The sequence below is a fragment of the Caloenas nicobarica genome, chromosome 2 (assembly GCF_036013445.1).
Source record: "Caloenas nicobarica isolate bCalNic1 chromosome 2, bCalNic1.hap1, whole genome shotgun sequence".
NCBI lineage: Eukaryota > Metazoa > Chordata > Aves > Columbiformes > Columbidae > Caloenas > Caloenas nicobarica.
Window position 1 is genome coordinate 23585636 of NC_088246.1, and position 25400 is coordinate 23611035.

The 25400-nt window shown below is 42.4% G+C and overlaps 1 protein-coding gene across 6 annotated transcripts in view; it reads left to right on the forward strand.

The window, feature by feature from the left end:
* The first annotated feature begins 14882 nt into the window (after positions 1 to 14882).
* The window catches only part of ADAM22 (ADAM metallopeptidase domain 22), a 134122-nt gene continuing 123604 nt past the window's right edge, over positions 14883 to 25400 (forward strand). For all 6 annotated transcript variants that reach the window (XM_065629810.1, XM_065629811.1, XM_065629805.1 and 3 more), the window contains exons 1-2: positions 14883 to 14993; positions 15171 to 15331. In XM_065629810.1, the coding sequence (XP_065485882.1) occupies positions 14936 to 14993; positions 15171 to 15331 (219 nt within the window). In that variant the 5' untranslated portion in view covers positions 14883 to 14935. The remainder of the gene's footprint in view (positions 14994 to 15170; positions 15332 to 25400) is intronic.

The window sequence follows — 25400 nt, forward strand, 5'->3', positions numbered from 1 at the left end:
ATGCAGCACCAACTGTAGCGACTCAGGAAGTGGAAAGTCACAAAATCTTGCACAAACCTCCTTCAATAGAACAAAGAAAAAGGAAAGACATTTGTGCAGAAAACATCATTCTCCATCTTTCCCAGGAAAACGAAACACAACAAAAAACGTAATCTCATTGAAGGCGCAAAGAGCAGATCTTGGAGTCCTGAAGACCAACACCACCGATGGTCCATTTAAAAATTTTTCTTTTCAATATGTTCAATATTTTCAACATTCAGTACTTCAATATTTTCAATACTGTAATTTATTCCATGCATCTACACAACTAGAAAGGACTAATTCTATATTTCTGTTAATTTCTACTTTTATGAAAAAGCACTACAGAGGCCTGAGTTTATTATCAGTTTATCCTAGTTCAGCCCAGGCTAAGGTGATGGTGAAGTCCAAATTCATTTAAAGCCAGAAAATGCAAATCCAGTAACAGCATATAAGTCCCCATCCACACATGGGTGTAAACAGATTTTTTTGGTGAAAAATATTCTGAATTTCCCCTCTTCCTGTTCTACATAGATCCCTATGGCAGGGCTAAAATTTGCCCCAAAGTATGCAACAGATTCTCTCTCACAGTTCCTTAAGCTGAGCCTCTTCTGAATGTTTCACTTATTTTTCACACTAGTCCTGTATCCCGGTGATCCATCAGCTCAGAGATGCTTCCCAGGAGCTCAGTGAGAGGCACAGAGCTACCCACACATTGAAAACAATGTGGCACAGAGTCTATGAACCTGTGCTCTGCAATACCCAACGATGATTTGCCCTCAGGTTCCTGAGGCCAAACAACACAGACGGAAAAAGGCATGTTCGCAAAGGAGACAGAGGAGTAAAGGAGGAAAACTTTATTCAAATAAAGGGAGAGTCCACTGGGGGTGTGACTCCACAAGACAGGTTCCCATGGGATCTCTCAAAAGGTGGGGGGAGACAGTCCCCATTTTTATCCTAGTTCCGTGGCCGCAAGCAGTCCCTTGTCCTTTCCCCATTGCCTAAGGTACTCAGAGGGCACAGACTTTCCAACACCCCTACTATATATCTCCCTACCGATACATCTCGTTAGCTGATCGGTCAATCGCAGTTCACTGGTACACTGCAGCCAATAGCACATGCTCACAGTTTTCCCACCACAAGATGTCAATTTTCCTGTCACCACCACTTGGTACCTGCGGCTCTTTGTGTGCACACTTTAGGCAGCCAGGAGGAGTCCCATCGCATCCCTCCCCTGCTCCTGGGCAGATGAGCTATTATCCCTGTCACAATGGATCAGGGTAGGTACTACTGCCCTTTAGCCAACAGATGAAAAGCAATATCTTTAACAAGGCTAATGCCCTAAAACCAGTTAACAGCAAACCAATTAACAATATGAACATGGCATCACATTTTTGCATTTTCATAAAGACATGATAGTTGTTCCTAACAGAAGCAAACATGGGACAGCAAAAGGACAGAACAGAACCAGTCGTAGCTGCCATCTACAGCTTGGCTTTCATTAGTCAATCTTAAAGTTCTTTTGAAAAGTGAACACCAGGGTTGATCTGGCCTAGGGAGATAAAGCAAACTCCTGGGAGTCAGAGACAAGCTATGAACAGATCTAGGAACAGAAGTTGAAGTTCCCAAGTCCCATTCCAGTACTTTGTCTCTGCAACCTCAACAGCTCATCAGTCTTCAGTTCCCAACAACAGAGATGATATAGGAGGCAAAACCCTATCTTGTTTATTGAAAATGCATGTGAGCAAAGTTCTCTTTTCCTGAAATGAACAGAAACACAGAATGGGAACTTTCTTTGCTTACATTTTCTAGTTCTGTGTTCATTCTAGTTCTGTGCTCTAAGCAACACTCTTCCTCTCTCAGGGCTTGCCTGGACATACTATGTCTGTGTCATCCTCTTCCCACAGAGAAATTCTGATGCCACCAACCAATTAACAGCTCCTGTTATGAAGCTCTTAAAGACTCAGGGTGCAGGGCAGGAAGGAACAGCCAAGTTGAGAAATCCAAATTAGTGTCTCCAGTAAAAAAAACCAACCAAACAAACAAAAAACAACAAACAGCCGAACAAAAACCCACCAACAACCAACCAAACAAAAAGACTGCTTAGCAATAGCCTGCTCTGTTTAGCTTGACATCAGGCCAGGCAGCAAGCACACGCTACCACACCAAGTAATACAAGAACAGCATGGAACCAGTCAGTGTTTTCTAACACACACTGAGCCTGTCTCTGCAATAGGAAAAAAAAAAAAAAGTGCCTTGGTATTAAGGTGTAAGAGATGACACACACCCTGGGCAGAGGTGTACCAGGAACCCTTTCCAGCCCTGGCACACCACATTCATCTTCTGTTTGCTTCAGACCTTTCTGAAGATGCTGTTCTTTCCCTGTCCTCTGCAGCTGTTACATTTGCTTCCCACTCCTATGGCCTGAAACCTTCATCACAAAAGGAGATTTCTTCATCTCTTTAAAACATCCAAACCTAACATCTCTTCTCTGTACTGGTAAGCTCTTGCAATAGTACTTGTGGCAGAGAGTGAGCGAGAGTTCTGTGAAAGAGCTACTGCTTACGTATACTGAAAATATTAAAACAAGGAGTATTGAATTCCTCTAAAACAGCTTCCTTGTAAACTTCAGCCTAAGCTTTTCTGAAATAATTTTGCCTCATTGTACTTCAGCATGCCCACAGCTTTCACCTAGCAGTAGGAAAACACACTGCCCACAGTGTCCAAAAGGCCAGGCTCAGACTAAGCCTCTTGTTGGACCCAGCCTTACTCAGCAGGACTCAGATTTACCCTCTAGAAAGGTTTAGGAGAGCAGACAACAGGCAAGAGGACATGGTCACTGCAAAAGCAGCAAGACCACTCACACAGGATACACTGCAACACTGTGAGGCAAAGCATGCAGGAAAGACAGGGGACCTTGCTAGTAATGGAGTAGCCCCATATGGCTGAGAAGGCTTTATGTCAAAATAACTAATCGTGGTAACAAGAACACAGATTTAGGACTGAATAATTTAATCCAAGTGGAGTACAATGCCAGATCTATACAGTAAAGATGTAGTATTAGATCCATCATCGGGCTTCCCCATGGCTGAAGCGAGATGACAACACTCTACGACACTGAGCAGAGAAGCTGCCAGGGCGAGAAACTGCACAGAAAATGGAGATTTCGCCACCCCCACCACGCAGGGTGGGCAGACACCACGCTGTGCCGCAACGCAGAGGCCGAGTCTTTACAAACTGCAGTGGCTGCTTCAAGCAGCAACCACTTGGGGACCTCAGAGCAAAGCTGCTGCTCTTGCAGTACGGGGGGCACCAAGCAACCTCCATAGGGAACTGTCTTCATGGATCTATTTTTATTATATAATAACGCTTTCGGTTTCTCATTGCTCTAGAGCACAGCAACATGTGGGTTCCGTAAAACATTAAGCTAGAAGACAACAGGGTTACAGAGTGTAAATTAATAATCAATGACACACTCACCAAGCCTGACCACTCAGATTTTTAAGATGGGTTTAATAAAATAAATCTAAAAAAAAAAAAAAAAAGTGTTCTATTTTTGTGGGGTATTTTTGTTGTTTCGGGGTTTTTAAATTATTAATTTTTGTTTTGGTTTTGTTTTCTTCTGAATAGGTGCTGCTTTGTCATAACTAGTGAAAGGCTCTAACCCCAGATTTGGGGTTAATTGCTATGCAAAACCAATAAGCATGATGTGGTGACATTTGGATAGAATAATTTTCTAAAATCATTATGGTACATTCTAAATAACCACACTATAAATAACTGGATGTTCCATTGTAAATAAGGCAGTCCATTACTTACAGACTACTGCTGTTTTGTGGAGATTTGGTTGTTTCCCTTCCTATACCTTCTGCTACAGCTTATTAGAGAATGCAAAAAAAAAAAAAAAAAAAAGTCACTTGTTTACCCAATATTTCTTCTGCTGAAATTGACTCAGGGAACCTATGTAGTCACAAAGAGATAGGATTAGGAAAGCATCTATTATATTTTTTGGCTACTCTGACATAATTCGTTTTTAGACTAAAACTGCCTGTATTGTGTATTTCGGCCAATAGGAAAGCAGTAGATGTATACTTTATTTTTCTTTAAAAACAAACAAACAGACAAACAAAACCAACCAGCCAAAAAACCAAAACCAAAACGCCAAAACCAATCAAGCAAACAAAAGGTTTCTGATTGACTTGGGTCATTTGTTTGATTTTTCTCTCAGAGCAGCCAGCCTGTCCGACCGGCTTCCTCAGAGGCAGAGTGAAGATGCAAGTGAGAATCGGGAAGACTTTTTAAATACTTCAGATCTTTACCAGAGCTGATCTCTATCAGAATTTCCAGATCTGTAAATCAGTGCAGGGTATGAGTATGAAATTGCAGTGGGGGGGTAATTGCAAACCTTTATTAATAAATGTAAGTGGCCTAAGGTCATATCAGAGATCTAAACCAGCAGAAATTACTCTCACTAATTTTTGCATAAATTACTAGATTGCATTTTTTGTCTCTTGCCCGCTTAATATTCTCAAACTTATTCTTGTCAGTTTTCTTATGGTTAAAGTACTTTCAGTCATTGCATACTGTTGTCTGTCTTTTATAGGATATTTTCTGTGAGGAGTAGTTAAAGCTGCTTGGTGTACAGCAATGGGTGTGGAAAATGACATAAAATTACTTTCCTTTAAAGAGTGTATGAATTGTAAACTTAATGATGAAAGTAGCTGCTTAGGGCATTACTGTCACCTTAAAGGTGACATTCCTTATTCCACTATTCATATAATTGCCTGTACAGTCTGGTAAGAACTGCTTGTGCTCTCTCCATCATCCTGGTTACTTCCTTCTGATCTGGATTCACATCAAGAAAATTATATATAATTACAGAAAATTAATATATAATAAACATTATAAATCTAATTACAGAAATGAGCAAAATTAACATTTTAAAAAAGAGTTGATCTTGAATATGTATGTCTGTATATATTTTGCCTGTAATTTACCAATATATGGTGGTTTAGGACTGGAATTCTAAAGAAGAGTCACTGCTACTGGTTGCAAAAAGCACTTTTAGTCGTGATGCAGATTTTGTGTGCAGATGACCAGTCATTTTAGTGCATGCTAAGAATCCCCTTTGTATGTAGTATGTTGAGATAGTGTCACAGTAAGCCTAGTGACTATTTCTAAACCTGATTTATTCAGCATGTTATGTGTAATTTTCATGCATTTACTATCTTTCAAGCTTGTTTTTTCTTCTTAAATGGTTTTAACAAACATTTTAAAAGAATTATATTACTCTTTGAAAAAGTAATTGAATGTGGTAGGCTAGTTATTAGACCATTTATCCCCCTCTCTGACTTCCTCCTGGATAAGAAAACACTTCAGACAAACGCTACCACAAGTACCTCTGCAGTCACTGGAATAAAGGTTTAGCATTAGAAGTGCATTTTATCAGTAAGTACATCGTTATGATAATTACACATTCTATAAATACGGTTTGACCACTTTCATCATAATTACACAAATTTCTTCTAATGCATTTCATTTTTTAATTGTCTTGCTTTCTGTGAATTTGATAAGCTGCTGTAGGTAATTTTTATATTCTATTCAAAAACAGTTGTTAGTATACTAATTGTTGCTTCATTTTTGTCGTGGCACTATATTTCCGTACTGTCTGCAGCGTACACCTCTACACAGTGTGGGGTTCAAAATTTTGATGAAGCGCCCGAATCCTTATTGTTAAAAAACGTGAAAGCTTTAACATTTGTGTAGAATGGACACTACTTCAGTTTAAACTCCGACTGAAAAAAAAAAAAAATCCCTAGACTTCTACATTATAAAAGCACTCTTATTTCGCTGAGCAAGCACACACATTCTGGGGATGTGAAATATTTTAGCATAATCTTTAAAATGTTCAACTAGAAGGCAGGTGCATGCACACACAAATACCATTACTGAAAGCCTGTGCAGACACTACTGGTTTGGCACTTTAGTTTGAGTTGTGACTGATCTATTCAGACCTACTTTGTTTCACTACCATGGGAGAGAGCAAAATGATTTTCAGTAAAGATTTTTAAAATGGAAGCTGTAGCTACACAGTACAAAATTAGGATGGAGGTAACAACATCAAAAGAAATACAGGTGTTGAAATTTGGGTTTAGAAATAAAGTATCAGAAGAAGTTGTGTTTTACTTTGGTTACACCTACACCAAGTTTGGTTTGGTATCTTTGCAGTGGATGCCCAACCACTGTGTATGAGTTTGCTCTATGGTATATGTTTATCTGGAACAGAAATGCTGTTTCTCTTCAGGTAAATCTGTATTGTGGCTGAGAGGATAGAGTTCCCAAGGGTGGGGAATGCTTCTGTGTGTGCATGCATGTGCATATGTATATACATATAGATACTCATATGGGTATATGATGATAGTGGGGACTAGTGACTCCAAAACCACACACACGCATGGAAGTTCTGCAATAGTTTCTGAGCTTCATGCACGCAGCAGCAGGGTCCTCAAGCAGTAATCTCTCTTGCTCAACATCTGACTACAGGCCAAGTGAAACAAAGTGCTGGGTAGGTGACTGAAAATCCAGCCCTCCCCTTTGGAGCTGAGGGAAAGGTAGTTACAGCCTGAGAAGCACTGAGCATGTTAATGTCTGTTCTGTCCTACAGGGGTTGCGACTGTGCATCAAGGTGAACAAATCCATGTTCCACCTCATTTATCCCTTCATGATACCATTGTTCTGTGTTATCTCCTGGCCTATATGACTGCAAGGCATATAACTCCTTAGATACACCTATGGGGTGCATGTGTGCACCTTCATCCTGCGTTCTGAAGAGCCTCTGCTAATGTATCTGGTGATGGTATCTATGAAGCTCTTGTGCAGTCTCTGAGGGCGGGAATGATGAAAAAATGGTAGCTGCCCTAACTGATGTAGTTACGGGGGTGTATGTGGACACTGGGTGAAAATATGAATCCACCTCTGTCCCCTAGTTGGAGAATCATTGTGAGCTATATGGCCCATGCGACCTCTGGGCCATTGGCTGATAAACACCAAGGACTGATCAAAGCAGCCTGTGCTGGGCTTTTCGATATATTGATAGCTGATACCAGAGCAGCATCAATTCATGGTCTGTCTTGACCTTATACTGAGTTTACCCGAAGGTGGAAGTCACTACCTTGCCCTAGTTTCATTCTGTAGATGCTCCATGTCTGAGATTTTTAAGAGATGCAATTAGATTATATTAAGAATTACGGGAAAATCTTGAAATAGTAAAGTGTAAAATAAAACTACAAAAAATGTGAACAAGGGTTCATATCATTCTTGGGTAACTAAGTAGCTTGTATGTTGCTTGCATCATGGCAGGAGATGGAGTCCTCTTTATCCCTCTCATTATTTTTCTATTATGTTTCATCTCATGAAAATATTTTTCTGGAAAATAAGCTGTTTTCTTTCAAGTGCTTACTGTGACTCAGGTTTAGTTGTAACCTCTATACGCCTCTAATGCCCACTCTTGAAGACAAACAAGAGGAAATTTTAGCAGCCAATCGATACAAAGCAATTGTAAAGCTTATTTACACAAACTGTATATGTAGACATAGAAATTGAATGCCAAAATTTGTTTCTTACCATAACTGGTTCTCTGGACTATGTAAGGAGATTGTTCATGCTATCAAGCAAGCATAAGTAAAGGTAAATACCATTGGTAATACTAGCCAGTATAAATTTCACCACTGATACCTTTAGCAGAGCGAAGGTAAGCATGAACTGAGTTTATTAGCCAGAATAACATCGCTGAAGGTGAGATAAGATTAATATTTTGGGTTTATACCCTGTATTCTGAAAATGTTACAGTCTGGCTTCTGATATTCAACAGTATTTTCACTTTAGAGAATGCAGCTATCCAAAATAAACATTAAGCATCCCAAGTATAGCACCATAAAAAGATTTTGGATGCAAAGTAGGTATTTGGGTGGAGTCCAGTTTCATTTGGGATAAAGCAGCTGTAGATTCAGGTGACTATTGGAATTAATCAATGTATCTAATATTCTTTAAGTACGTAGATAGCTGGGCTTTAAAACACAGGCTTTCTCTGTGACTTTCAGAACATTTTTGCAACGTGGTACTCCAGTGGAATAGATATTGAGAGCCACAAAGTCAAAGTCAATTGCCAAGCGATAGTAGTAACTTCTGTGGTTAGAACCATGGGTAGAGTGGGAATTGGGATGTGGGTCTCACATGTGTCAGGTGCAGACACACCAGCAGGTGTCACATGGGGTTCATCCTTCAGGTACAAAGTCTGCAGCAGGAAAATTGAGCCTCAAAACCTTCACGGCCCTTGGAAAATGGAAGCCTTCCAGCCACAGAAAGATTCATGAAACTCGTTCTGTATCTTGCACTCAAGCTGGTTTAGCTGAGTAGCTATTTAACTTGTTTCTGACATATTTTAGGGTTTTCTACAGAAGATCTGACCTGGAAGCTCCCACGTGAATGCCAGTTCTGTATATTGTAAAACACACATGAGATCTCTGAACGTGTCTGGTTTTTTTTTTTTTTACCTTACCGGTGTCCTGCCTTCTAAACCACTTGCCACTGAGCCAAATGATTATTTTTTATTTGATAAATAAAAACCTTGGCTTGCTTTATGTCACCAGATTTTCCAGGAAACTGCCAATACTAAATCAGACTTGTAGTTATCCAGCCCAATCTCCTAATTCCACGAGTGGCGAGCAACGGTCACAAGAAGTGCAAAAAGTACTCTGTGCAATGACTAGATGTGGAGTAAAACAACAAAAAAAAATCCTATTTGTAAACTTGGAATTAAAAAATGGATAATGCTGATGCACTTTTTTCCCAAAACCAGCTGTTTTTTGCTGCAGATCTGGGTATTCTCTCAGTCCACAAGAACAGCCTGTCCCTCTTGACACCAAAAATTTTTGAAATATTTCATCAGCAGCCTAAGTAAAGAGTTCAGCGGTCTAATTACTTGTTGAATGAAAACATATTTCTTGTCAGCTTTGAATTTACTAGGTTTTAATTCAATTGAATGTCCTCTTATTTACACACCGTGCTGCTGGGAGAACAGAAAGTACCAGCTTACTTGCCCTATACTATGTGTTATTTTATAATATTCTGTTCCTGTCCACTCATTGCTGTCCTGAACAATCCTGATCTTTCTGGTTTCTGTCACTGTCTTTCTTGGAACCTTGCAACGTCCTCTCTGGGAATGGCTGGTGCGGTGCTCCAGCTGAGGCTGTACCACCAGTTTAACATCAAAACGGATTCTGTGTGATGTGCTCTACATTTAGATTACAATTGCACATCCTTCCTGTTTTGAGGTAATATTCATGCTCTGAACTAAGTAACAGGAAAGTCAAATGGTTTTTATGTGCATTAATCAAAAAGTCACTGCTATAAATATACGATAATGCAGTCAAAATGCACTGTTGTCTGTAATTGGACATGTAACTGGTAGCGATTCAAGAAAATTTAATTACCATGTATTCAGAATGCAAATGTGTTTTTCACATGGAAACATATAGGGCAGTACACTTTTGGTAAAAAGTGGTCAGATGAATAGAGACAATTACAAAATATTCACAGATCTGCCTTTTATCACGAAAAAAAGTCTTAACATGTTTTTTATAAACTTAATGTGATTGAATATCAACCACTGAGAATGTGTTTGTCAAAAAGTGCCCTAGATTTCAGTTACAATCTATTATATTTAAGAAAAAAAAAAAAGTTGCTGTGTGTGGGGAGAAGCATTATAATTTCCATAGTATCAAATTGCTGTAATGGTCTGTAACTGGAGTCTGTGTTATGCATACACAAGGCTCCATTGTATATTCCTCAAAGTAGAAAATTCAGATTTTATCAAAATTGTAAAAACACAAAGGAATTTCTGTAGGTTTTTTAGCATTCAAAAATGTGTTACTCTTTCAGCCTTTTAAAGTAGGCTTATTTCTTCAGAACTTCAAGCAGTTTAAAGCTGTAAATCATGATTGCAAAGTCATTGGTACTTACCATAGTCATTACAGCAAAGCTTGAGATGTAAAACTGGGAGGTAATTTTCAAGAATAACCAAAAAAATTAAAAGTACAATGTCAACAGGGCTGTTTAGTCCATGTATCTTTCTTATTTTCTGGGGAAAGAAGTGACACTTAGATGTTCAATCTAAGCGTAAAATTATGTCTTCTAATTAACTATGGTTCAAAAATAAACTTTGGAATACCTGTGCTAAATCAAAAGTTGAATATCTACTTATAAATTACTTTTTTTTTTTCACATTCTTTCTCCTAATCCTTTGAAATATTGGCATATATTTTCCAGGCTTCATCGTTCTGCAATTGTGGTTCAGATAGTTGTATAGAATATGCTTGTTAAGTTTGGCCAGTCATGATGTTACAACATAGGGTAGAGCTCTTATTGCTCATTTAAAAAATAATTGGCCTGAATTTTCAGTGTAATAGAATTCCATAAAACGTTAACTGGCAAGACAACGAACCATGGAAAGTTGGCCTTTGTTTGCAAACACCAATTTCTTTGGGTGCTTCAATATAAGAAGCACGTCAGACTATTAGAGTGTCTCCAGCAGAAGATAACCAAGATGGTGAAGGGCCTCGAGGGCAAGACTTACGAGGAGCGGCTGAGGTCACTTGGTTTGTTCAGCTTGGAGAAGGCTGAGGGGTGACCTCCTGGCAGTGTACAGCGTCCTCACGGGAGGCAGTGGAGCGGGAGCTGCTGATCTCCTCTCTCTGGTGACCAGTCATAGGACATGAGGGAACGGAACAAAGCTGCATCAGGGGAAGTTCAGATTGGATATGAGGAGAAGGTTCTTCACCGAGAGGGTGGCCAGTCACTGGAACAGGCTCCCCAGGGGAGTGGTCATGGCACCAAACCTGTCAGAGTACAAAGAGCGTCTGGATGATGCTCTTAGTCATATGGTTTAGTTGTAGGCAGTCCTGCGAGGACTTATGGATCCTTTCCAACCTGAGATATTCTATGATTCTATGATTTTCTAGAAGAAGAAAAAAATCTGTCCCCTGATGTGAAAGAGCTTGTTGCTCAGAGGTGGACCTTCTGCCACAATCGTGAGCAATGTAAAGGAGCTTCCAGTGAAGTAAGACTAGGAAATGAATATCGATGTTCTCTGCCTGATTTCCCAAAACAAACCTGGAAAAGCCATCAATAAATTAAAATCCTATTTCTCTGAGGGGCTAAGCCTGTCGAATTATCCATTTCTAATCACTCATTTCTAACTAATGTGTACAATAACAGGGGACTTCAGATGTGCAGATCAGGATTTCCTTGATTTAGATCCTTCCATCTGATATAGAAAACTTCTGCAATTTATTTAAGCCCCCTCTTCTGAATTAATCTTCAGTATTTATCATAGAAGTGTTTTCCTAGGCAAATGGTAGAAGAATGTAAACAAGAGAGGTTTGCAAGGAGAGTGACATAAAAATTTTCTCAGCTCTGTTTTGGCTAGTCACTTCTAGCACACATACTTCTAAAATTCCTTTATTTTTGTATTAGTTGGCTGTATTTCTAAAAAGAGTTTTAAAGATTATTCTTAAAATTAGTTAAAGGTTTGACCAAAATAGAGTTGACATACTAAAAAAGGGCTATAGTTATGAAGCTAATATCATCATATCTCACTACATCCCACAGACTGGATAAAACTCTGCATTCATGGGCATTAGCTTAAAGCAGTGGTGCCTTGGCTGGTGCTGGGTTGGTGAACCTTCCACATGTCATATCTACACCAAATCTGGACAATGGTAATGGCAAGAGAAAAAAGAAATGCATGATGTACTGATCCAGGAAATTAGTCTATAACTTTACTGTGTATGTACTGCATAACAGGTGTAATTTATACCTGATGTCAGGAATTCTCACAGAAATACTGACACGGGAAGCTGTGAAATAGCGTGCTAATGGGGACAGTTTGGTCTAACTGAAATAACTGTAGGGGTTAGCTGCTGCCTGAAATGATTTATGACTTCTGAAAAAAAAAGATTGAAACATCGTATTACAGTACTGATTTTTATCTCTATAAATAGCACTTTCTGATTTTCTTTACTCACCCCGCCTCTGCTCCTTTTGATACCATGCTGCAGAGTTTCATAAGCTAATTGTACACTGTTTCAGCAACAGCTTGAGGATTTAATGGATACTTTGAGGTAATATTCTGTCTTGCCTGTAGTGCATGACTGCCGTGCAAACAGGACAGTGAAAACCTTCCTTGTTACTTTCTCCTCAAAGTTGCTATATTTCTAAATGCAATATTGTTCCCTTAAAATGTGTGTCTTGCTTCCATCCTCAACTTATTGAAGCACATATTGGGTTTGTATGGCAAGGTTTTGATAGCGGAGGGCGGGAGGTGGGTACAGGGGTGACTTCTGTGAGAAGCTGCTAGAAGCTTCCCCCATGTCCAACAGAGCCCATGCCAGTTGGCTCCAAGATGGACCCACCGCTGGTCAAGGCCAAGCCCATCAGCGACGGTGGTAGCACCTCTGGGATAACATAGTTAAGAAGGGAAAAAAAACCCCCTGAGCAGTAGCAATTGCAGATGGTGAGGGGAGTGAGACTATGTGAGAGAAACAGTTCTGCAGACACCAGAACCAGGGAAGAAGGAGGGGGAGGAGGTGCTCCAGGTGCCGCAGCGGAGATTCCCCTGCAGCCCGTGGTGCAGACCATGGTGAGGCTGGCTGTCCCCGTGTCCACAGTGGAGCAGAGATCCACCTGCAGCCCATGGAGGACCCCACACCAGAGCAGGTGGATGCCTGAAGGAGGCTGTGACACTGTGGGATGCCCACACAGGAGCACATTCCTGGCAGCACCTGTGACCCCGTGGAGAGAGGAGCCCACGCTGGCAGGACTTGTGACCCTGTGGGAACCCACACTGGAGCAGTTCATGAAGAACTGCAACGCATGGGAAGGACTCATATAGGAGAAATTTGTGAAGGACTGTCTCCCGTGGGAGGGACTCTGCACTGGAACAAGGGAAGAGTGTGAGGAGTCCTCCCCCTGAGGAGGAAGGAGTGGCAGAGACAACGTGTGATGAACTGAGCACAACTCCCATTCCACATCTCCCTGCACCTCTGGAGGGGAGGAGGCAGAGAAAATCAGAAGTAAAGTTAAGCCCAGGAAGAAGGGGAGGATGACAGGGAAGGTGTTTTTAAGATTTGGTTTTATTTCTCATTGTCCTCCTCTGATTTGACTGGTAATAAATTAAATTATTTTTCCCTAAGTCAAGTCCTTATTTCAACTCATGAGCTTTTCATTGTATTTTGTCTCCCATGTCCAGCTGAGGAAGGGAGTGATAGAGTGGCTTGGTGGGCACCTGGCATCCAGGCAAGGTCAAACCATCATTTTGTCCATGTTTTCATATCATGAAAACAAACTGTGAGAAACTGAATTTCCTCCATCTACCCTCTAATTGCAAGTAAGAAATCAGGCCAGGAGCTCTGACCTTCCCCAGCAGGTGGCTCCCCGGGGCGGCAGGCAGCAGTTGCGGAGCCCTGGTGCCCAAAACACGGTCCCTCCCATGGGGGAGCCCACGGAAGGCAGCCTGGCAGGGTGAAACACTCCTAAGAGCAGAAATGGAGGTATCAGGTGTCCTGACTGTTGCTAGTGCGAGCAATGCTGTTAATAATATTGATCTGCATAATGGTTTTAAGATAATGAAAACAAAGATTTTTTTGTAATTGTTCTTTTCATCTTTCAGACTAAAGTGAGCAGCAGCTTTCAGTGCCATTTACTGTGATGGCACCTCTTTATTATGTGCATGTAACTGGTGTAAGACCTTGCCGTGGGTAGTTTGACCTCATGTTCTAGTGCCTGTGTCAGTACAAAGCTGCATCTTCCACTGTTCTGCCCTGACGTTCCTCCTCCTCTCTCGACTCACCTTAACTGTGTGCCCTGGCAGCCCTTGCTATTCCCAATTCAGGAGACCATGGGGGAAGGGGTACTTCAGACAGCTGCCACTCTTGTCCCATTTTCAAAAAGAAACGTAGTTACAGAAGGTGAGATGGACGGTGCTGACAGGCAGTACCGCTGCCCGCGGCTTCCCGGTAGGTGGGAGTGTAGAATTGGGTTGCAGACGCAGCCATCTCTTTGCTGAGGGAGAGTATCCTCCGGTGTCGGGGAATGGACATCGTGGGGACTCCTTGACACTTCTGCCTCTTGGTTTGGCCTCTCGCTTAGTCCAGGAGAGCGCGTTGTAACTTGAAATGAACGATTCTCTGTCATAATCCTTTGCAACTCTCTTTTAAGTGTTAGTCCAGTGGAGAAAGCGGGGAGGGAGTGGAAATTTAAGAAAGGAAGAAAAAAGGTCATCGATAAGGAAATGGAGGTTTACTCTGAAAAGTGAGGAGGAGGGAGCAAGAGGGAGGAGAGAGGTGCTGGTGGCAGAAGCCCATCAGAGGAGGGGCGGGGGAGAGTTCGAGCAGGTGTGGAGGGAAAAGGCTCCGGCTGCCTCCGCTGAGAGCCCCCGTCTGCACCCAGCAGGGCAGGCCGACAGCGAGTCCAAATTTTGCAGCGGGGGTTCCTTAGCCCCGTGGCAGTGCGGTACCGGGGCTGCCCCACGGGGCGGGGGCGGCTGCGGACGCCCTGCGGCGCTCCGCCGGCTCCGGGGCTTCCCCTGAGTCTCACGCCGGTACCTCACGCTCTGGCAAACGACTACATTTCCCAGCACTTCTCTCTTCCGAGCGGGCTCTGCGGGGAGCCTCCCCGGCTCTCGCCATCTCCTTCCCTCGCAGGGGGCTCGGCGCGGCGGCGGCGGCGGGGCGGAGCTCGGCAGCCCCGGCCCCGCGGCAGCCGCGGCCCCGCAGCCCCCCCGTGCAGGCGCGGAGCCGGCGGCGCACGGCGGCGGAAGCCGGGGCGGCACACGGCGGCGAGCGGGGCGGCGGGCAGCGCCATGCGGGCTGCCGCCTGCCTCCTCTCCCTGGCGCTCTGCGCCCTGCCCGCTGCCCCAGGTGAGTCGCGGCCGCGGGGCAGCGCCGCCGCGCTCGGGGCGGGGGCGGCGGTGGGGACGCGGGAGGGATGCTCCGCCGAAGGCCGCTGCGGAGCCCCGTGGAAACGGAGCCCCCGCTCCAGCCTGCGCGTCGGGGGCGAGGGCGCAGTCGGGTGACGGGTGCCTCTCCCCTGCCCAGGACCGGCGACAGCGACAGCGGGGCGGCGGGGCGACAGCCGCTTCGCGGAGCGGGAGAGCATCAGGCCCCTGCGGCTGGTCTCCGGCGGCGCCGAGGGCGGCGGCGGGGCGCGGCGGCCGGCGCTGAGTACGCGGGTGCGGAGCGGCGCGGCGCGGACACAGGTAGGCGGCGGGCGGGGGGAGCCGCGGGCAGCCCCGGCACCTGCCGCCGCGGCCTGGCAGCCCCGGGAGGTCGCGGGGTCCCCTCCCCAAACGCAGCAGAGGCGGCGGTGCGGTGTCTCGCCCGCACCCCTCCCCCAAGTGTGTTTTTACTGCTAACGGATAACGTTTCTTCAAAGCGTTGCTCGGTGAGAGGCGCGGCTCGTTTTCCCGAAGGACCATTGGGAATGCCAGTCCTCCTGCAGCAGCGCCCAAATTAGTTAAAATGGTCCCCGCGCCTGTGAATTCCCTCCCCCGGCCGTCGGCGGGGGCTCGGGGAAGGCAGAGCCCGCTGCCTGCGGCTGCCGGGGGCTCGGGGAGCCCCCAAATGAAAGTTGCGGTGCCTTTGCGACAGCTGGAGTTGAAGCGCTGCAGCTTAGTTTCAGTTTCTGGCTAAAGTGTGGGCAGGGTGGGTTTGTGTTCTGGGCACTCGAAAATTAGAAATCGGAGGGGAATTGCTTGACATGTAACGTGAACTTAACGTTGCAGTTTAACTTACATGTTATTACCCAAACTGGGATATGTTGTCAGATTCCTGTTATATGAAGACCAATCCCTGTGGCTTTTAACAAATAGCTACCCCAATTTATATTAAAATACAGTGATTTTAATTTTGATGACTAAGCATCATATTTGAGGTGGTGCATGGCTCTTACATCTAACGGGGAAAAAACCCCATTGAGTCTATTCTATTATAGACGAAGGACATAAAAAATTTGTACATTTCAGTTAACTGCTGATGTCCAAGATGAGTTGCAGGCCTCTCTTTCCTCCTTTTCCAATTGACTACTGTCTATTTAAGAAACAAAATAGCCGAAAAAAAATTGTCTCAGATTTCTTCTTTATAATCTGTAAAGTATAAGCACTGACAGCTTGCATTTTTTGTGTGTAGTTAAATAATAAACAGTCTCTTCATAGCGTATTTATTTACCTCTGAATGTAACTTATTCTGTGTAAATATTTTTGAGACGTGAAGGCCATATTTACAATACAATGAAACAGGATTATAAAGCTTCCAAAATGGGTGCTTTGCTTAAAAATGAAAAACAAATAATCTCAGCATTTCAGGGTTGTTTGAAGACCCTTGGCCACTCACAAGTTCAAACATTTTGTGACATATCTGTTTAAAAAGTAGTAATGGTTGCATTTGAATCTCATATTAACAATTCAAGTAGTGGTCTTACAGAACAGACCATTAATTAATGAGTTTTATTTTTCTGAATGTCTGAACTTTTATCCACCAAATCTTATGCTCATAAAATTTTCAAGTCATCCTCACTTAGTGAAGTTGTTAGTATTTCCAGACAGAAAAGAAGTAACACTAGTGGGATAAAAGGGTTAAATGCGTTTCTTTCACAATAGTCTCCACGCTAAACTGAGCTTACATGTGTAAAGCTCTGTGTGCAACAACTTTTCCTCTTGATCAAGAAGTTTCCCTCTGCTGCTTAAAATACCCACAGCCTCTTCTATAGTGTCTGATGGTTGTTACCCCTTGAAGGATGCAGTAGCTGGCAGTGATTTGGAGGAAGAAAATAATGGCGCAAAAGCAGGCCAAATTGAGTGGAGCAGTACCAATTTTCTGTGCTTCTTGCACAGGGCATGGTTACATGCTAAATGCAAGATACTGCATCCCTCTTCTGGAAATCTGAGTCAGCTCCGCAGTAAGGGACCAGCAGCGCCAGTGCCTTTGCTTAACTGAAGTTTTGTGGAGGCTGCATTTAGGAAGTTATTTTTGCAGTAATAGTGTTAACTGTTGCAGTCGAGTAATTTAATATCCTGACTCTTAAAGTCTAGCATCCCGTAAAAAAACCAACACCCTTATCTCTGCCAGAATGTTTATCAAAGTTATGGACTGAGTTAACTTTTGTGGTTGCTTTTGGGTGGCTGGTAAAAGTCACATGATATAAAGCTGCTGAGTGCTGGATTCTGCTCACACATGAAGACACCCATGCCTGCCCTGAAGAGTTAACAATCCAAGATCAGTGGCATATAAAGCGTGGGAGAACACAGGTGCATTCTCCATCAATAACATTTTCATATGTATTAGTTTGTCTCCATGCCCTATTCTATCCATTGCTAGTAGTCTTTGGACAGCTATGATCCTGCTAGTAGTCTTTGGACAGCTATGATCCAGAGTTAGAAAAACTAGTCTTGAGATTTCAAACCAAAGCTAATGGCCGTGTGGATTAGTTTAGGGGGGATGCCTCTTGGAAGAGGTTGAAGCATTCAAGAAAAATTTCTGATGGCTGAAGGACAGGTAGCCATGTCCAGAAAAGCAAAGAAACCTGAATGGGATGGTGCAGTCAGAGGACTAGACAATGAGGCTGTAGCTGTTGAATTAATGTAAAACAATGTAATTGTGTTTTGAATTGGATAAAGATAAAAGGAGAGAGAGAGAGAGATAAGCTGGAGAGAAGGAAGTCACATTAAATTGGATCAGATTCCTTTAATTCCTGGATGAAAGCTTTAGCTGCAGAAAGGGCAGAAGTCATACAAGAGGCCTGCAAGCCTGAGTTTGGCATTGCACAAAGGGAAATGAAGATGATCTTTCAGGGGAAAGCAGAAGCAAAGCATGGCCTTTGCAGATCAGGAGTTTCAGAATAGGCTTATGATGGATTTGAGCCAGAGGAGTGTAATACAAGAAAAGGAAGTGAATGAAGGAAATTGAAGGCAGAAGTGATGGTTGGTAGATTTCTAAAAATCTATGGGTTTTTTTAAATGTGTGTTGAATTTTTTCTCTAGCAACATCCTTTGGGTTTTTTTGTTTGGTTTCATTTTTTTGGGTCCTTGCCATTGCCATAACTATCGAGTGACTTCTCTACATGCATGCTTTACTATTAAATAGTAAAGGAAGTAGTCTATGTACTCATCCTAGAAACCGAGAATGTAAATGCTTAAGAAATCCTTGTGTTCACAGTTGTAGTTGTCCAATATTGCTGGACTCCAGAGCACAGCACAAAGCAAATACTGTAGGCTATTATGTATGTTCATGTCATTAGTGTTTTAATGTACAGTATGTAGTGGACATCAGAGAATTCACATGACTTTGGGTTTCTGCTTTTAATTCCACCACAGAATAGTGTCACTACCAGTATCCAGGACATTCCTGTATTTCAATTTCTCTGTTCCCCGAAGGAGGCTTATTAGCAGCTGCACAGCAGTTAACCTAAAGAGTAATCATGATAAGATATATCTGAGAACATGCTAATATTAAAATTATCATTAATGCAATCCAGAATCTTAGCAATGGGCACTTAATTTACTGTTGCATAAATAAGCCTATTAGAAGTTGAACGTCCTCTATGGCAGGGGCGTTCGGTGAAGGCTAAGCTGAGGTTTTTGTGTTTAAAAAAAAGTTAGTTCCCACTGTGGACATTTATAAGGAACCTTTTAACTCCATGGCTTGAGCCGTATTTTGACGTTGTAAGAAACACATGGGAAATCACAAGTTTCTTAATATTTTCCTTTAGTCAATACTGTGCAGGCACGTTCTTCATTAAAATACGGGAATGTGTAAGCGTTTCTCCCCACTGCTTGTGTTTGTTTTTCTACCTGTGAAGGAGAGCAAAACAAAGCACAAACTGGAGTTTGTACTCTATGTCAGTACCTCATTTGGAGGACCTTTTTCTTAGTAATTTTCAATGGATCGGATGTTCTGGTTGTGAAGATGAGATTCATTTCCCAGCTGGAGATCACAGTACCAGACCTTTACATGCCTTCTCCCAACAGATGCCTTCCCTCAACCCTGAGAGTAACTTAGCAGTGATCTTGCTCTCAGCTAGAGACTGCCACTCAGTGCCAGCAGAGAAGGAGCCCAATTCTCCTTGAGGCCAGCACTTTGTGTCTGAGGGACAACTTTGTTGCTTTTGTGGCTTTTATTATATTATCCATTTTCAATATATCTAGGTGTTGATATGGAAATTTGGGTGATTTGCTATGATTTTCAGGGGGAGCAAGGTCCTGAGTCAATGACCTGCTATGGGCATAGATTCACTCATCTCTGCTGGCTGTGCGATACGTTCATAGTATAGCAACTTCTGTTTCTCAACCTATTTTTCACTTGCTCGTTGCCTGTTGTCATGAGGGTATGCTGAATTCCTTCCGAGTGAGTAAAAGGGCTCACCTGGGTGTAGGGAGCCTGGTCTGAAGGGCTTCAGGACCGAACTGTGTCTGGAGATAGAAGTACATGTTTGTAGTCCAGAGTGACTCAGTAGTTTTCAGCAAAGTATTTATTTGTCTTCCACAGTCTGCATTTCTGAATTGTTTGTGACCAAATGGTACAATTCCCCACATAGATTTGGAAGGATAGCTTACAGATTCCTTAGATAACTTCTTATTGCTAATAATCAATTGCAGAGAAGCTCTGCTCTGTCATGCTGAACTCACATATCTCTGCTTGTACCTGGAGTGAAATCTTCATTATTTATTCAGGTGTTGCCTAGTCTTTGCTATTGGATTCTCTGACTTCTTGGCCTCTTGCTCTGGTCTTCGAACAGAATATCCCTATCCCTTGGAGGTGCTTGTGAAACTGCTGACTTTGTCTAAAACAGTCTCACTTTCTGTCCTGATGCTGTCAATTTCTGTTGATATTGTAAGTTTCTGTGTTGGGTAGCTCAAACAATTAGTAATTTTCTAGGTTAAAAAATGAGTTCTGACTGTTGAGGGGATTATAAAACAGCTCTAGAGTTTGTGACTGATGGATGATTGTTGGAAAGAGAGGTGTCATGAGAAATTGCCCAATTTAAAAAATTCTTTTCTGCCCACTTAATCAAATGACTGCTATCTCTTGGAAAAACTTAGGCACAATTTTCGATCAACTATCACAAAACCAAAGGGGGAGGAGGCTGAACTGGAACTGAAGCTGTAGTGACTACTACATGCATTTGGTTTACTGCCAGATTTTATTTTCTTCCTGCCTTATTGCCTCTTCTCCCTCTTTCCTTAAGGTTTATAAGGTGTTAGGCAAAATGTGTGTGGTCCTTTACTGTATGTTCAATGTATACAGGATAAGATACTTCACCAACCTAGCAATATTTTATGAATATGTGAATGGCTTGGTGCAAGCTCTACCTTCTTGAAGAGGAAAAAAAGTGCTGGAAGCCAAACTTTGCTATAGATTGCCACATGATGCAAGGGCATTGAGAGTGCCCTTTGATCTCTGATGTAGGAAGGACTTTCAGATACACCTTTTTATAAAATATGTGTATTCATAGTGTGTTTTGGTATTTTACAGTCAAATATTTCAAATTTCTAATTTATCCTTCTTTGCAAGCTTGTTTCAGGGAAAGCCTTTCCCTACTTGATAATAAATGCATATGTCCAAAAAATCATTCAGCAAAAAACCTCTGGTAGCTGCTGTTTCAAAGTTCATGTTGCAGAAATATTGTATCAGGACTCAGATTTTGAGGGGTGGTTGAAGACATAGGTATCCTTGAAAATCCTAGTCCAGGTAGCAGGGCTGCACAGGAGATCTTTGTTTTGTGATATCGTCTCTTGCTTAGAGTATAGCAGAGCTGAAAAGAAAGATATTCCAGAAGCTACGGCTTAATCTCATAAAACAGGCTTTTATACAGTCATGAAGGATCTTAAAGGCTCAGATGTAACAATCCTTATAGAACGTATTTTTCCCAACGTTTGCCTGTTGTCATGAGCAGTGTACTCACTGCAAAGTCTGACAGAGAAGTCCTTTCCAGCTCTGGTAATCAATATATCTGTATTCACTCCTAATCTGTGTTGGTGCTGCTGAGTGCAGGATCAAACCGAACATTCTTTCTGCCTCTGTTTCACTGAAGATACCTGTTTTGAGACCCCTGTTGTGGCTAATGATCTGCTGTAACACATTCATGATACAGAAGCGTGTTACATTCCAAGTAGTGTCATGATAAATTTAGCTGAGATTTACCCAAATTATGCAGGAACTACATATGAAGTTAACACTCACTTTAAAATGTTTGCCACAAGACCGTTATGAATGTATGAGTTACACTGTCATTGCAGATCTAGTATTATATTATTCTTCTGGTACTCCAGGTCCCTTTTGTAATCTTCTCAATAATTATACCAGTCTTTAAGTGACTCAAGACTAAAAACTTTTCTTAGGGCTCTGCTTGTTAAAACATTATTGCAATTATCCTGTCAAACACTGCTTAAAGGTCAACTGAACTGCTTGAGACCTTCAAAAGCCTGATAAGGTTCAGCTCTCTACATTGTGGGTGCTTCTGGCTAGTGCTGTCTCAGCATTTTTCCCTCTCAGATCAGCTGTGCTGAAGTTTGTGGTTCTTCCACTTACTGTGGCCACCTCCTGCCAGGTTTCTCTCCCCTGCGAGGATGGGGATCCTTGGTTTTGGCTCACATGGGTTTGAGCAAAAGCTGCTTTTCCTCCTGAGTAGATGGCCCTTCTGCTTCAGGGGAAGTAGCTCACTGGGCTGTTGTCAGATGATTTGGTTGCCAACCCAGGCCCATGTCTATTCTCTGAGTCTGGATAACTGTGGATATGAAGGGTGAAGTCCAGTACTCTCAGAGGATCAAGCCCATCACTCTTGGACACAGGATTGTGGTGTCTTCTTACGCCGTATCTCTTTCTCATTCATCTACTGATATGGTTCAGTTTTTTGGTCCCTAAGTAGTCTTTTTTTTTCAGTATTGTGTTTTCTAGAAACAGTGTAATTGTTGGCTTCTTGCATGTTGACTGAAACCGCTCTATTTAACATCTCCAGAAATCACTGTGACTCCCATCTTGTCTCTCTTCTCTCTAGTTTTGACTTCTTTAATTTATTTAAAAATATGTCAAATTTGTTATGATTGTCTGTAGAAACCTTTCAGACAAGAAAGCCTTCTGAGGCCTTCTAGTCATCTTCTTCCCTTTGGCTTGCCAGTGGCTTCCTGGGTAATGTATGGATATGGTGTTCTGAGGAGATGACTTTTGGAGTGCGTAAAGGATCGCAGAGGCTTGTCAGATGAAGTCTGGCTCTTCACAGCCACAGATGCTCCCTGATAGTACTCCTCTGAAGCTATTGCAATATTTGCATTAATTTAAGGAGGAGAAGTCATTGCTGCAGGGATGAACCGTGCAGCCGCAGCTGTGCTGAGCCACAGCCAAGCACGGAACAAGGCATGTTCAGCGCATAGAAGAGCTTTGTGCACAGAAGGTTACATCTGTGCAAACTTTGTAATACTTTAGTGGGATGACTGTGTGAGTGAAGGCTCATGTTTTTTCCCAGAAACTTCATTGTTTGAATGTTGAGCAGCAAAGGTGGCTGAGGAGCTGCATGGGAGTGCTGAGCATGTGGACAGGCTGTGGCGTGCACTTGCACAGTGGGGGCTAGCTGCTTGGGTATGTTCAAGTGGAAAGCCAGTGTCACCTGAAATTAAAGACATGATTATGTAGAAATCAAAGAAAGCAACAAATGATGTGGAGCTGTTTAACTGTTGAGTCAGTAGGAGTCCAACTTGAAAATTTGATTCAGATAAAGAAAAAAGCTTGGCATTGGGCATTGCTGGTGGCATTTGCCATCAGACAGTGAAATGTGGTGATTCCTCTGGTAATTTGATGAGCTCTGATTTGTCTGCCTACACCAAATTCACTCTACAATCTCTCTCTCCTTTTTAAAATTTTTCTCTAAATGAAGTGAATGTTACCAGACCAGAAAACTGTAGCAAGTGACCATGGTTTAGAAAAAGCATACCCCAGAATGTAATATTAGTACAAGGTTTAGAAAAAGTTTGGTGGGTAAATGCCTTTCAACGGTGCCTTGATTCCGAAAGTGTGATGTATGTGAGTGTGGAGGCTACAGCCCAAACTTACAGCTCAAAAATTGCTCAGAAGAATAGCAGTATGTGGGAACACGATCTGTTCCAGAAATGTCTCCTTAGAGTATTTCAGCCCCTGAAATTTTGTGGGAAAGAAAAAAAATCCTTCAGCTGTTTCAGAAAATATGTACTGTGAAAATGTTGATTCATTTTGATGTCCTAGGCTGTATCAAGAGGAAAAGGAGTTTTGAACTTTGCTCTTCTCACACTTTTAAACTTTAAATAGGACTTTGATACTTGAATGCAGAGGGCAAGTCATATTTAAAAATTATTATCTGTGGAGTTGATTGAGCAATGTATTGGCATACCTAAGGCTGCAAGTTTCGTCAAGCTCTTCTTAGCCTGTGTGGCTGACAAAATGTTAGTAAACTTTCTGCTGTTGCCTGAGAACCGTTTATGGGAAAAGTTACCCATGTTGGTTGGCTCTAGGTGTCAAAGAATGCTTGTTACTTTTAGTGGGAAGAGTTAATCTTTTGGTAAGCTGTCTTCTGTATACAAACCAAATGTAAGAGCAGTTGAAAATGTTTGGAATATGTCATTGTGTTGCTAAAAAATATTTTGGTCATTGGTGCTTGTATAAAGGAGCAAAGTCAGCGTGCACTCTTTTTATTATGTTTGAACACTTTATTTGTAATGTAAAGGCAGTGTTAACGGAAGGTTTTTGCAGATTCCTCTGGTAGTGGAACTCTGTTCCTTCATTTCTGAAGCCTACAAGAGATGCTGAAAAAGGGGCCCTTCTCTAAACGTTATTGATTCCTTTCAGAGCTTGGAAAACACGCAGCTAAAAATGACCTCAAGGCGCCATCTGCTTCAGTGAGGCAAATGCCTTCACTCCTCTTAACTGTTAGATCTGTCGAGCTTTCCTTCCTGCCTAAATGGTGTCCTTGAGACAATAGTGCTTTCTGCAGCTGAGTGACACAGTGATCCAGATGGGTTCATCCTCAAGTGCTGCCCTTGTTGGGTGTTCTCTGTCCCTGCAGACACGTTGTGCCTTGGTTGTTTGCTTCATGCTGCAGCTTCACAAGAGTGGCATCTCCTTTGGGTTATGCCCACTTGAAATTGGCAGTGGTTCTTTCCTTGGAGAGGGATTATCCTTGTTGGATTCCTTGCCCTCTCACCTCATGCTTCTTCAGAAGGAAGAAGGTTCACTGTCTGGTTGCACGGTCAAGCCCTGTATTATCTAGCGGGGCAGATGGAACACATTGCCCTATGCCTGTTGTATAATATCTACATTGCTCTTCGTGTTATATCTGACCTTCTGAAATCTACAGTTGCTGTAGGGGACAATGGAAACTGCTGTGTCCCTGCGTCACAGGGGGAGTCTCGGCTCCCTGTCTTTGTTTTAGAAGTGTGGTCTTCAACGGTCATCAAAGGTTTTTGTATGAATTATGGCAGGAAAACATTTTGAAGTTTACAAATTTTCATTCTTGACTTTCCTTTGTTTCGTATTTGTATCCCAGTGCTTTATTAATCACCCTTATAACATATTTTATCATACTTTTCCTAGCCATTAGTCTCTGACAAAGAACCTTGTCAAATGCATTTTTAAAACACAGGACTGAGCTGTCACCAATTTTTCTGGTTTTGTCCCAGTAGTGGTATTTTTAAGACCTCTTGCATATTAGTTAAATGTGACCTTTTATACATGAATCTTTGCAGCTTCCCTTTCAGAAGAAGTTCTTCCTTTCGCTGGGATATGAAGACTTTCACAACAACAGCAGTTGCAGTAATTAGTCTCATAGGAAAGCAAGTTATAAATGAAATTTTCTTTAAGTCAAATGAGTGTTATCCTCTATACAGAAAAATACAATGAGTATAAGATCTGCTACCACGGGGTTTTTCTGGTGCTGAAAACAAGTGTTAGATTGCCTCTTGGGAAGCAACATCTTGCCCATTCATTTACTTAAATTTGTCCTCTTAGATCTGTGAGATCAAATGGTCGTTCATGCTAAATTTGCTAGCAGCGACAGCCCGATAGTTTTCCTGTCTTCGTTGCTCCATTTAACCTTGAGTGAATTTTTTGAGAAAGATGAAGTGGAGGCAAGGAAGGTGAGAATTATTTTTTCTTAGTCAGTTTGTCGCAACTGTTCGAAGATGCTCATGGTTTTGGAGTGCTGAGTGGAGGTCTAAGGTGAAATGTGTGAGCAGATACAGCCGAGTCCATCAGAGCTCAGCATCACACTTCTGCGGGACATCAGAAGGATCCCTGCTGCTACCCAGGGGC